This window comes from Ruditapes philippinarum, unplaced genomic scaffold (assembly GCF_026571515.1).
Source record: "Ruditapes philippinarum isolate M1 unplaced genomic scaffold, ASM2657151v2 ctg219_1_1_1_1, whole genome shotgun sequence".
In the NCBI taxonomy this organism is placed as follows: domain Eukaryota; kingdom Metazoa; phylum Mollusca; class Bivalvia; order Venerida; family Veneridae; genus Ruditapes; species Ruditapes philippinarum.
This window is the reverse complement of record NW_026859162.1, coordinates 29,386-43,477: the sequence shown is the minus strand read 5'-3', so window position 1 is coordinate 43,477 and position 14,092 is coordinate 29,386. Positions and strand designations below refer to the sequence as shown.

General features: G+C 32.0%; 2 protein-coding genes across 4 annotated transcripts; both read left to right on the top strand.

The window, feature by feature from the left end:
- Positions 1–3,363: 3,363 nt before the first annotated feature.
- On the top strand, positions 3,364–7,106 carry LOC132755492 (protein crumbs homolog 1-like). The gene is made up of 6 exons (XM_060746373.1): positions 3,364–3,401; positions 4,043–4,168; positions 4,443–4,486; positions 4,913–5,287; positions 6,406–6,505; positions 6,728–7,106. Exons 1-6 carry the CDS (start codon positions 3,364–3,366, stop codon positions 6,783–6,785), a joined length of 741 nt encoding a protein of 246 aa, XP_060602356.1. The 3' UTR covers positions 6,786–7,106.
- Positions 7,107–7,959: 853 nt separating this feature from the next.
- LOC132755468 (uncharacterized) lies at positions 7,960–12,488 on the top strand. Of its 3 annotated transcripts, none has more exons than XM_060746336.1 (5): positions 7,960–8,126; positions 8,685–8,833; positions 9,067–9,178; positions 9,916–10,083; positions 11,899–12,488. In XM_060746336.1, exons 2-5 carry the CDS (start codon positions 8,723–8,725, stop codon positions 12,135–12,137), a joined length of 630 nt encoding a protein of 209 aa, XP_060602319.1. In that variant the 5' UTR covers positions 7,960–8,126; positions 8,685–8,722; the 3' UTR covers positions 12,138–12,488. The 3 variants fall into 3 exon arrangements, with proteins under 3 accessions (XP_060602319.1, XP_060602318.1, XP_060602317.1); XM_060746335.1 differs by having other exon boundaries at positions 7,960–8,145; positions 8,694–8,833; XM_060746334.1 differs by having other exon boundaries at positions 7,960–8,145.
- The last annotated feature ends 1,604 nt before the right edge of the window (positions 12,489–14,092 follow it).

Below are 14,092 nucleotides of genomic sequence, written 5' to 3'. Positions count from 1 at the left end.
CAAAATTGCTACCCTGTCATCAATATTCACAACACTCACGCGCATTTTCTCCAGGTAAGTGGGTTTGTACGTAAATTTGGATTTTTTCAAATATGCCTATTCCTTCAAGAAATGTTTATAGCACACTCGGTTTAAGGTCTCAGCTTCCTAGCTCTTGAGTTGATGAAGTTATGGAAGATATAAACTGGTCGTGTAGATATCTTGAGGTTTGACAAGGGACAATCCAGGGCGGTTTTTTATGCTCTTTTATTCACAAATGTAAGTTTTCAAGTTTGCCAAACAAGGCAAAATAAATATCTGTCATAACTGTGTAAATGTTTCAATTTGCAGGCTCCAAACAAACTTTTAATACACAAAAATATCTTGTCCAAGCGCACTTTGGTTGCAAACTTGTACTTCAAGCATTTCTGGTTGCAAACTTATTCGTCAAATGTATCACTGCCAAAGGATTTAACGAATATGATCTTGATTAGTCACATTTCTTTGACAGTTGTATAAGGTTGTGTTATTTCAACGGCTTTTAAAATTGTTTAATATGACTTTGACATTTTAGGGGTTCTTTATTTAGTTTTCAGTTATAATTTATTCGTATGACCATATTCCGACTTCTGTTCCCTCTCCTGCCTTTTGTTATGTGCCCTTCTGAGTGCCTTTGTGGCAGTCAAGTAATACTAGATTTATATGGGGTAATGTCCTTTGCATTGCAAACATTTGTTCTTTTGTTTTTCCTGTTTCACAGACATAATACACTCGCGTATTTCTATTAATTGCACGTTCTCAGTTCATTAATGGAAAAGAATTATGGAATATAATGGGAAGTTATCAGAATAGCTTAGATGAAGTTTAAAAAAGAATAACATAAAATAGAAACTGAATGAAAGAATTTTTCAGTTGGAAAACGCGTCATAATAAATAAAACTTTCTTCATGGACTTTGCAACGAAAAGACTTTGTCGCGTTAGATGCTACTCGGCAAAAACAAAAAATGTATTAATATCTGGAAAAAGCGATCCTTCTGAAGCACTAACATTGCAAACTCGTTTTTATTGAGCCTGTACATAAAGGGTAATGAAAACGATCAACATCCCCTTTGCATGCACAAAAATGCCGTTTTTTCGGTCGCGTGTCAGCAGTTCCTTATTTATTTTCAGTCTGAGCTTTCCGCACTTGAAAATAGTGCATTTGATATTCACTCAATGTTAACCAACTCTTGATCTCGCAATGATATAAAATATAATAACCGTTATACGGTAATATTTTATACATATTACTTGAGTTTTGGAAAGACTGAAAAACCAAATTAAAAAAGGAAGAAATCTGCCGGGATTTTTTAGATCTCCTTATCTTGAATCTTGGCACTGTCACACTCGACTACCGCAAAGGTACTCATTAGGGCACCAAACAAAAAGCAGGGTGGTGAAAGAAGTTGGGACAATTAACAACTAAATAAAAAAACAACTAAAATGTCAAAACCATATAAAAACAATTTAAAAGCCAGTGAAATAACTGTATAACATTGACTAAGAAATAACTGTGACTAATCAATATGATAGTCGTTAAATCCTTTGGCAGTTTTATATTTGACAAATAAGTTTGCAACCAGAGATTCTTGAAGTACAAGTTTGCAACCAAAGTGCGCTTGAACAAAATATATTTGTGTATTGAAGCTTTGTTTGAAACAGGCAAATTAAACACAGTCTTGACAGATACTTATTTTGTTTTCTTTGGTGAACTTTAAAACTTACAGTTAGCATAAAAATCGCCCTGGATTGTCAATTGTCAAATCTCAAATATCTACACGACCAAGGTTATATTTTCAATAACTTCATCAAATCAAAAGCTAGGAAGCTGAGACCTTAAACTGAGTGTGCCATAACATTGCTTTAAGGAATGGGCATATTAAAGAATTCCAAAATAACATACAAACTCACTTACCTGGAGAAAATACGCGCGAGTGTTAGGAAAATTGATGACTCGGTAGCCATTTTGTCAAGTTTGCAATCAAATTTCTCGCTTAAACCAAGTGTGCAACTACTTCACGTCCTGTCCCTTGATAATGATGTAGTTAAGTATACCACATGGCAGCGTTTCAAACACCTATGTACGACTACAGAATACAAAACGTTCCGAACGACATGCACTTTTCTTGCATGAACGTTAACCACTATTCATTCAGTCTGTACCCTGTTCTCCCTTATATTCGTCGTTACAAAACGTATATATCAATTTCATTGTTACTGTTGAGCACCCAACGGTTTTTCATTCACATTTATTTTTGTCATGGAACAATACAAGCAAAAACCATGCGTTGTTTTAACTGATGATTTAAGCCTTAATGTTTAAGTTAACTTGCATATTATTCTCAGAAAGATATTTAACATTTTACAAAAACATAGTTTAAAACACTCAGAATATTCTATATAAGTTTTTAAATTATTTCCTTTATTTTCACAACACAGTGTTGGCTCTGATACAATGAAACTGATATATACTTTAAGTAACTATTATATATTTGAATTTGACAATTTCAAGAAATAAAATGCTTTGAATCCATCAAGATTATTTCAAATAGTCGCGAGGGTAAGTACAAGATACCGGTAGTAACCAACATATTTTATAATTAAATCAATGTCTATATTACATTCACTGTTTTACTATTTTGCCAATCGCAACTTTTCGGCCCTTTCCGTCAGTCTTCGAATAAGGGCCTCGAACACAATAGTAGGAATACACAGAATATATACGGTATTTCGGTCTATTATACGCTAAGAAACTAAACATGTAAAGAAATAGTAATTAAATGCTAGTTATTGACATCTTTTGCAATATATCAAGTAAAAGTCCGCCTAAAATAAGTAAATTGATAGATATTTAAGTAAACAGTACATTCTTTACGAGTATATATACTTACTTTTATGTTTGTAGAAACCGAAAGTACAAAAATGCCAACCTGCTGACATGAAGTCGGATTTGCACATCAGTAGGAATATTTAAATAAACAATGGTTGTCAGACATATTCTCAATCACAATTGTACCGAAAGTTCTACTTTCACTCCGTTGTTTTCGATGATATTATGAATAATAGCCGATATTTTACTACATACGTTATATTGTGAAGAGTTCGCTCTCAATTATCTTGTTCTAATGAAAAAATGTTTTTAAAGTATCTTTTGGTATTAATTAAGATATGAATTACTTGAGGAGTATAATAAATGTATATGTACTGTGTTGACAACCAATTCCTTTATTTTGTCTAGATGACTACTTCAAACGTTACCATACCAATTTCATTATCAACTTTTAAAATCACTCACTGTGGAAATTCTACTTGCTTTAACGGTGGCAGATGTTATAACAGAAGTAATGGGGAACAAGTTTGCATGTGCACACGTGGATATAAAGTGAGTAAATGTTACAAATAATTCTTATGTATGGCAGCGTTTTTGTGACGCTTGGATATGCAAATAATATTTGTCAATTTCTCATCCTTGTGTTTTATTTAATTGATTTAAAAGCATAAAAATAGTTTTCATCAAACAAATGTAAAATATTAAATATCGAGAAATTAAAGTAAGGAAAGTATATTCTAAAGTAAATAATTTATTGAGAACTAATTACATTTTGTTAAAAAAAACTAGCACATCCTTTCACCGATACACACATTTTGTAACTTTCCTTACATAAAGGTTTTAATCTGTTTAAGGGACACAATTGTGGTGAAGATGAAGATGAATGCTATCATCGAGACCCGTGTTTTCACCGCGGACGGTGCCAAAATAATATCGGAAGCTACAAGTATGACTTGACCCTTGTGATGTATTTATTACCGTTGTCATAGAAGATTTTATCCGTTTTCCTGTTTTTGTTATTCACCTCAAACACATTTATATTTGTTATGAATAGAATAACAAAATTGCATGGTAAAGGTATATTCAAAAAAAGGAAACAGATACAAAAAGGTAGATATATAGTTAAATACTTTTTTTTCTTATACATTTGTATATGATGGAATGTGTGACTCGTGTACATTTTTTTATTTTAGATGTGTGTGTTTAAGTGGTTGGTTTGGCGAGGAAGATCATTGTCAGATAAAGGACAATTTAACCACTGTACGTGAATGCGACAAAGGATGGTTTGGGGAATGGTGTCAGGATCAGTGTCTTAATGAGTATGGTCATTCTTAAAGTTTAATAATAGGTCATCCCTCAAAGTGTAACAAATTTATGCTAACAAATATATATGTGGATATGGCATTTAATAAGATTGAATATATCTTCTTATTCCTCATCAAATCAAATCATCAAATAAATATTTTTCTCAGTGCATCATATATGAGGTAAATGCTTTAAAGTCCAATGTTTATTATTACGTTTATTTAACTTTATAAAGAAGTTCTAGTTGTTTAAATATGTCTTCATTACTAGATATTGTTCTTTTTTAAGTACAATGTGCCGATCAAACGAGTTTTGCACCTTTCGTAATACCGGTAAGCTATTACTAAAACTGTTAAACGTTTACATTAAACCATCATTTATGTATAACTTATCTAAACACAATAACAAGTACATTATTATGAAAACTACATGTATTTAAATAAAAAGTCATAAACATGCAATAAGGTCAGAACATGAATTCAAATATGATTTAAAAGTAGCATTGCTTAATTTATTATTTATTCCCCACTCCCTCCCAACACACACACACTTTGTCATAAGTACTATGGCTCTAAGACGAAAATAGCACTATTATAGGGTCATAAATATTTAGATATTTTAGTATATACTGCACCGATGTACCAGTAAAGAGAACAGAATACAAGAATGTTATATTGTACATTTTTTTACTAGTATAGTTTTATAAATTTCACATTAACAATAATGATTGAACTAGTTTCTTGTAATCCTTTATTTAGGTTTAGTTTCAACAAGTGGTCATCAATGCCGTTGTGCTCCTGGATGGTTTGGTAGAAATTGTACTATTGACAAAGATGAGTGCAGAACACACCCATGTCCAAAAACTGCAACATGCATTAACACACCGGGTTCGTTTGATTGTCACTGCCTTTCTGCTTGGAAGGGAGTTAACTGTAATATTGATGTGGACGAATGTTTGACAAATCCTTGTAAACATTCATCAAATTGCACGAATACACCAGGGAGTTACAACTGCACATGCGCAGAAGGATGGACGGGAGATAACTGTGAAGAAGATATTGACGAGTGCTCACTGACTCCATGCAATGGTTCTACCAACTGCGAAAACGTCCCTGGATCTTATACATGTTCAGGTTATGACCTATGTGTTACATTTGTATATACCTTAGTAGTCTTTACGTTATGTCTGCTTTATATAACTATTATAAGCTGTTTATATATAGACTGGTTTACAGGAATGTGTAAATGTAACGCAGAATTGTGCAATTTAGTGGCTAAAATGAGCACCGCGATAAGTAAATGGACTAATATTCTTTATTGAACATCAAATTGGAAGAAATGAGTTAGCGCATACGGTTGCTAACAACCTCATCAAAAATATTCCCATGATAATGTTTATTTTTCAAGATTATTCGTATAAATGACGACCTGACTAGCATATTGATGGCGATTTTAAGTTTCGTGGATATCTCTAAATACAATAACGAACATATAACTTTATGATTTTTTTTATATTCGGTGTACCTGAGACATTTCCAACCTACGCGTGTCATATTACATTATATTTAGCAGATAAAAAGTAATTGAAAGCATTTGTACGAGGTAACGCCGAATTCGTGAATGAAGCACTGAAGCAACGGCGGTTATCTCTCATTAAAAGTAGCTAAATCCTAATTTTACCAGCTTCCTTCTACTGTTATACGACACTTGTAGTTTGACAAATGTCTTGGGTATATAGAATATGAAAAAAAGGTTTTAAATGTTATAAATGTACATATTTAATTGACGAAACACAAAAGACACCTTCAAAACGGTAATAAGGTTGTCTTTCTCACGAATGATCTAAGAAAGTAAAAAAAATCCTGAAAAAAATGTAATGCTGGTTTAAGTATAATGTAGTAGCAGCCGTATGCGCTAATTCATTTCTTTAAATTTGATTTAGAATAAAATATTTTGTTTCGTTTACTTACTGTGTTGTGCGTTTTGGCAATAGCGTTGCAAAGATTCGGCGTTACTTTTACGATAATTGCACATTCCTGCGTTACTGGATATATACGATGAATAACATCTAACAAATCCAAAAAAAGAAAAAGAAACTGTTACTTAAGCTACACATATACTGTTATCTTTTTTGCAAAATCAATACAAAAAGCATTATTATAGCATGTAAATATGAAGAAACTAGATAAGTATATTATAAGAAAGAAGAATATATGTAACTAATATGTTCAAAATGCCTCTTCTGTTACAGAAATTACCGACACCGGAAGCGTGTATGTTGTCATTGGATCTGTTGTAGGCTCAGTGTTGATGCTGGGGTGCCTCATCGTTGTTCTTATTGTTATCAAAAGGTAATTTACTCAAGTTTATATTGTTTTTAAAAACCTATAAACTGTAAAATATAGATTGGTATCATTATAAAAGTGCTGTGCATCTGAATGTTATATTTCTCTTGCCGATTAATTGTGTTTTTAGCCGGTCATGTCATATCTTGTCTTGTCAAGAGAGTTATCAATTATGCTGAAGACAAATTTTAAATAATTTGCAATTATTTTTTCTTTCATTTATTGTAGGAAGTGTAAACGTAGTGCTTTAGTAGACAGTGAACATCATGCAGGTGACCAAACATAACAATAGCAGAAACAGAGTAACAGTGACAACAGAAAATAGAAGGAAAATAAAAACATTACGTGTACAGTTGTCAGCTGAAATCAAATCAATGGACTGTCGTATTTTAATTTTTTACCTTTATAATGAACTGGACAATATCAATATTCCCACTGATGTGTGATATATTTGAAAAAAAACACTATGTCTTAAATTGTTATTGTAATTTATTGTATCCTGTTGAATTTGCAATCGTCTTGATTAGCTTCAAGTGATACACTTTTGCTGGGTAGATTTTCTGCGGATTGTCTTTACGAAATATATATGCATAAACTGTACATTCTGTCATACATTCTAAGGTTAATGACTTGTCATGTAAGTGTGTGATATTCTGATGTGTTATACTATGTTTGTTTTGCCATGAGCCTATAGTGTGATTTGGATTAAATTACATGTATATGCAATCAACAGTAGCTTTACAACCCATGGCATACTTACTCATGATATTTGCCTTCTGATATCTCAGCATAACTAAAGAAAATATTATCATTATCGATAGGCTATACGCCATAATTGAAAGGTTCTAATTGAAATCTCCATCTGTAAGCAACCTCATTTGACCTTTTAACTTTACTACGTCTAATAAGTGATAAATAATAATTTAATATTTATATGTGAATACTCGATAATATCTTTAAGTAAAAAAGAAAAATGTCTTGAGATATGATTTTAATCTGTAAATTGCAATATTTAGTTTACGTGGGATTCAAACGCATAACTAAAAATAGATTGTGATTTCAAATAAGTAAGCCTAACCACTCAGTCATGCAACCCAAAAGCTATTTTTTCCGTCTATAGGTACAGTCAGTATGTTTTTATGTCAATCCCATAAGGCAATTGTAAACGTCTTAACCTAAAGCTCATTACTATAACGCTTTTTCCTGCTATCTAACAGAAATATTAGGATAAGGAAATAAAAATACGAATATACATCAAATGGTATATTATCTTGTTTGTATTTATTTTATTTTTTGTTGTTGTTGTTTTTGTGTGTTTTTTCCTTGATGTTGCTTTCAGAAATTCAGCAACATAAGATGGTGTTTAGATTAACCTTTTGACCTTAATTAAACGGTACAGATAATTAATCACATATACATTATTAACGTTGTACAACGTTTACAACGTTTGCAAGTCGTTCGTTACGCTTAGTAACTTTTAATTAAATTCATAACATTTATGTACACATGAATAAAGCAAAAACAGCAGCAACAAGATTTAACGCTTAGACAATTAAATATTGGGAAAAGGACATCTGGGACTGTATGACATTTAATGTTAGATTCTTGGAGTTTATAAGAAGTGAAGGTATGCAGGTTTGAGACAAGTAAGTGACAACGTTTATAACAACTGTAACTGATAAATAAGTCTATTTTTTTCGATTTTTTCTCAAGCGTTAACAACAATACCAAAGTGCTTTACATGATGAAATACATGCAAAACATTTTGCAACATCCACCTTTTAAATATTTGTTTGGTTATATAACTACATATTATTTACAGAAATACTTTGTTGCAAATAAAAAGATTGTATACAATGCATTATTTTGCAACATTTATTTGCAAGATTTTTCAAAGACATTGAATGGGTCAGGCCCAAATGTCACATATTGTTTTAGCATATCTATTTCTTAAATTTTGATATAAATATTTACTTTATCAGACACAATTTGATGAGAATCTCTATCCGACAATCATTATTCGATATTTGTTGCCGTGTTCAAACTTTGCAACAATATGGTGCGATTTATGCTTTTAAATCTAAGAAAAAAAAAATCAAACATAATATGAAAATGTGATATTCCTTAATTTTCGGGTATTATAATCCTATATTCCTCAAATGATGTTTACTCATAATATTATAAGTTTATTCAGGATAAAGTAAAACCTACCCGAGACAAGAGATGGAAGGAGCTTCTAGGATTATGTTTTCAAACAAAGTGATGGCGTTGATGTTTTTGTCAGCCATTTTCCATTCCATGGGGTTTGCAACGCCTGGTTGGTTGTTTATGAAGGTATTTTCTAACATTCTTATTGTAAGCAAAACATGCTTGCGAATATTCCATGAGAAACGGTGGATATATTGAATGCTATTTTCATAATATACGAGTTTAACTTTTTTCATTTTGTGCCAAATATCGCGCTGAAGTTGATTGCTTGAATATTGATAAAAAAACACAATGTATGCTGAATAAAACAAAATTTTCTACAGGCATTTTTTTATATTTTGTTTATAAACTCATTTCAGCTAAGCAACGGCACCATTCATACTGGTTTATGGTACGGGGTGCATTGTGATAGTAGTTCTTGCTCTACTAATACCATTTGGAACCTTGACCAATCACATTTTAAGTTCAAAGGTACGTCGTGACATTTCGTATATATAATGTGGTGTTGTTTTTTTAAACCCAGCGTCCAAGGACATGAATGGTGACATGTCTAGGGTCTGAACTCTCAGTGCCTGAAGGGGGATGGACGCTCATTAAGCCAAGAATACATACACAATTTATATCGTCCCAACTATACCACGTGTTTGAAAGAATTAAAATTATGCATGTTTTTGAAAATATAAAGGTCAAACATCATGAATATAGAAAACGATGATCAATAAATAGAAGAGGTTTCGCATAAAATGTTACCTCCCCTAATATTAATAAATAGCTGTTCCATATACAATTGTGCATTATTCAAATCAAATATGCATATATGAATTAATAAATCAAATAGAAAAAATAATTAGGCAAAAGCCTGCACTGTTATACGGTAAAGACCAGATACGACACAATACATGACAGAATGAAATACCAAGTGTTCTTGTTTAGGAAGAGCCCGTTGGAAACTTTAATTGAAGACACAACTAGTCAATTCAGTGCTGATACGACCAAACCAATGCCTCCCACGATATAGATTATTATTAAAAGAAAATGAAAAATGATTGGGAAGAAAATCAATATTAAGACGATAATTTTCAATTATGTGTTGATGATTATATATATTAAAGATACACTTTATTTAATTAAACGCTTTCAGACTAGAAATAATTACAAATTTGCTATCTGTATATACACACATAAACATCAGAGTGTTGTTATTTTAGATTCGGAGTCTCTGTCAAGTGTATTGAGCAAGTATCAGGTGATTGATACAGTAGCATTGGTGGCATCTTTTGTTGCTATTCTGATGAATATAGTTCACAGGAAGACTGATCAGAAGTTAAGGTTCATCTGGTCTGTTGCCATCTGCATCATTGCAATGTTTATGGCAGGTAATAGAGCATCTTGTTTACAAGATCTTTTCACACATTATAACCAGTGCTGGCACTTTAATTGCAAGTTCCTAATACAGAATATATGTAAAGTGAGTTCTCTGGAACTCTCACTCTTTATAATACAGATTTTGTAAGGTTCAAGAAAAAAAAGATTTCTCATATATTTTTATAATTCACATTTTCTTAAAATGTGCAAAGAAATTCAATAATATTTATAAGATCATATATTCAAATAGCAAGAAGTTTTACATTTCATAATATCAGCGAAATATATTGATAATTCAAATATTATTAATTAAACTTTTACAAATCTTGAAAACGTGTAGTTAAGTAACATTTTCACTATGACTTTTTTTCTATTACATTATAAAGAGAAAACATGCATGTTAGTAACATTTCAGTAAGGATTTTGTCAGATTATATTATTTCTTAGTATTTTAGAGATCTATTTCTAACATAAGGTAGTTATATGATATTATTGACCCTTTGTTACTAGGGTTACATGGGTTAAATCATGCTACTATTAATCAAACCGGCTTAAACAGAATTCGACTTTTAACATGCTCATGGTAAAGTTTCAAATGTAGAAATATCCTCAGATGTGTTCATACGGCGATGATCACTGAACCTTCAATGTGATAATAGATTCGTTATTGCCATTCCATGAAAAGTGGCGTCTGGTCCCCAAGTGCAATCCTCACTTTAAATACAAGATATCCGAAAACAAAATATCCTACCAAATAATTAAATTAGGGATATTAATGATATGGTATCTATCAGATACTGTGGTAATTTTATATACCTACATAAATGTCTGACTACACTATATTGATATGATAAAACAATTCATTCATTAGAAGAACATGTTAAAGATCCTGTAACTCAATTTGTTATGGTTTTATATCATAAATATAATGCTCAAATGAAGATTTATCAATATTGTAAGTTCCAAAAAGCATTATTTGTATTTACATTTCATGTTAATAAAGGGAGGTAATTAGAAATATATTTTCTATAAAGTCTAAGTCAAATTTTTCAATAAGAAATGAATGCATATATTTTAATGATTACATATAATGTGGACAAATATTTGCAGTATATATTTTACATATTCTTCGATGTTTGAAAATTGTTTTAGGAGCATAATTATATACATATATAAAATTTCACTTAAGTGTGGTTCTCACTTCCCCTCGGAGCGTGCGCGTCGCTGAGAAGGCACAGGGCATCGGCAGAAGATTTACAGCTTGGCTGGTGGCTAACTTAAACTGAAGCCTCCGTGGGCGTTAAAGACGGAACCGCTACTTAGTCAACAACTGCGGACCAGCTGCCGGTGTCCTGACTAATGCCGAGGGGAGTGGCCCTACAAAGTAGGTGCTTGGGTCTACGAGGACGGTTAGACGGCTTGAAAGGCAGGCCTTTTCCTGGCGCAAACAGCCCTTTTCAGGGCTAACTATTCCTATTGTCATACTCGACAGCGAAAGCTGCATTTTGTGCCCGAAAGGGCGGATGGACCCTCATTTAGCTTTAACTTCAATCAATGGTAACAACCTGAATTACTTTAAGCTTAACATTAGGTATATCACACCGAGGTATCACTATAAGAATAGTAACAAAATTTTTAGTTATATATGTTCATTATACGATTCATTTTCAATATTTTACCCATTAATTGAAAGAGTAACTTAACTGACATGGTCATACGATTCTACATGCAAACTTAAAGGAGGATATTATATAAAAGCATTTAAGCAATATAATATCCACTTTTTGTGCATTAAAGTATATTTTATTTACTTAATTAAATTTCAGGTATACTTGGTATAGTAACAGCCGCCCATTTCTCCAACAGGATACGTCATGCGGAAGAGTTTTATAATACAATACTTGAGAATGAGTCTCCATATAGAATCCCTTATTCAATCATCTTCACAGGACTCGGCGGACTTGTAGCGATCATTGCGTACATAATTGTTGCTTATAGGATTGCTATGGACAGAGACAAAAAGCAACTTAGTAACATTTCATATCAAATGTACAATCTTGACTAATTTAAATACTTTAATTATTCCCATTGGAGTGTACGTTGCTATCTTTACGTATTGGTCCTTGCTTCTAATTTTCTTTGAATGCAAGTGCAATACTTGCACACGGATATTTGCCATAAAGATATCATATTGACTTTCTGCTTATTTTTAGTCGCTATTTAATTTCCATATTTATCAAATGTTGAGAAATACTTTAAAACATCATAATAAAGATATAAAGGTACCGATACCATTCCAATGAAAATGCACTGTAATTTGTGTGTGCCTTTAATGTTATTTAGCATATTTCGCTTTAAATATGTTCCATTTGATACTCAACGCTTACTAACCTTTACAATAAATTGCAAAGATATACAATATGTATGTGTTACTACCTTAGTTTCCAAGATGTTTTAAAAAGAATTTCTGTCTAAATGATAAAGAAAAAACTAAACCATTACCTTACACACAAGGCAAATGACCAAATGACCATGTCATTGAAATATTTACAAATAGTTAAAGGAAATGTAAAAAAAACATTTATATTCCAACATACACTTTACAAGGTTTATAAGTTCATTTGTTGCGGTAAAAAGCCAAGTATGTGTGTAGATTCGAGTCAATAAGGAAAGCAATCGGTGCGACAACATATAAAAATAAAGCATTCAAACTCATATCAAGTATGTCACATATGTATATGTACAGACAAACGGTTAAACAGATGGTAAGTGAAAAATTAGCACTCCTATATTCCTATTATGATCAGCACACTTTCCCATTTTACTAGTATTAAATACATCCATATAGATAACCTATTAAAACAGTACCCTCTTTGTACATGCAAGTATACCACGGAACACTAGAATGTTTTAAGTATGTCTTTCTTAAGAATTTGTTCATTTCTTATTACTACATCTCCACAATAAGCTATACAATATTGCAAAATTTGCTACGCCCATCGCCTCAATATGCTCTTTGTGCTAAAATGAACAAGTTATTTTATTATTATGTACACAGCATACATATATGTTTCTATTTTACATAATTTTCAGACAAATGATAATAAATAGTAAAAAAATGTATTTAAGATTCATGAAAACTCTTTACTTTCGGTTTTGCAGCGGCACGGATTACCTCTGATTACCTCTGACATTGCAAATCATTTTTCCTGTCACGGGTACCCTCTTAACCCGGTACGTAGGGAATAAGCAATGTTACTCTCTTAGATGTTAATATATATACGAGTACTAGTAGTGCGTAAACTTGCATTTTCTATCGCATACTCAAGTCTGTCTTTTCCTTCGATTTCAACAATGCAAAATACAATAAATAAATTGGGTCAAAGACAGAAAAGGCCGGGATGCATTTGTATACCAAATATCATGAGGCTGTGATGTTACAAAAAATGTTTACCATTGACCATTAATGTCAAAAATTTAACTAAGTTGGTAAACAGGAAGTGGATGAGCGACAGACCTGAAATCGAATCCCACAGTATGGGACCATGAGGCAATGCTGTATGTTTAATATCAAGAAGCTGTGATAAGTAGTTGCTGAGAAAACTGTTACACAAATTTCCTCCTACCATTGTCCATTTATGTCGGAAATTTAACTAAGTCGATAAACAGGAAAAGGATAAGCGACAGACTTGAAATATAATCCCACCGTATGAAACCCTGTGTCAATGCTGTATGCCAAATATCAAGAGGCTGTGATGAGTATTTGCTGAGAAAACTGTTACGAAAATTTCCTACCACTGACAATTAATGTCGAAAATTTAACTAAGTTGTTAAACAGGTAGTGGATGAGCGACAGACCTTAAATCAAATCCCACAGTATGGGACCATGTGTCAATATTGTATGCCAAATATCAAGAGGCTGTGATAAGTACTTGCTGAGAAAACTGTTACGAAAATTTCCTACCATTGACCATTAATGTTGAAAATTTAACTAAGTTGGCAAACAGGAAGTGGATGAGC

Bases quoted from the DNA above. Each gene is read 5' to 3' on its own strand.
- LOC132755492 (XM_060746373.1), top strand. From the start codon at position 3,364: ATGGGGAACAAGTTTGCATGTGCACACGTGGATATAAA. The intron at 3,402-4,042 runs GTGAGTAAATGT...TTTTTATTTTAG, and splicing joins TGTGCACACGTGGATATAAA to ATGTGTGTGTTTAAGTGGTT. The intron at 5,288-6,405 runs GTTATGACCTAT...CTTCTGTTACAG, and splicing joins TGGATCTTATACATGTTCAG to AAATTACCGACACCGGAAGC.
- LOC132755468 (XM_060746336.1), top strand. From the start codon at position 8,723: ATGGAAGGAGCTTCTAGGATTATGTTTTCAAACAAAGTGATGGCGTTG. The intron at 8,834-9,066 runs GTATTTTCTAAC...AACTCATTTCAG, and splicing joins CTGGTTGGTTGTTTATGAAG to CTAAGCAACGGCACCATTCA. The intron at 9,179-9,915 runs GTACGTCGTGAC...TTGTTATTTTAG, and splicing joins ATCACATTTTAAGTTCAAAG to ATTCGGAGTCTCTGTCAAGT.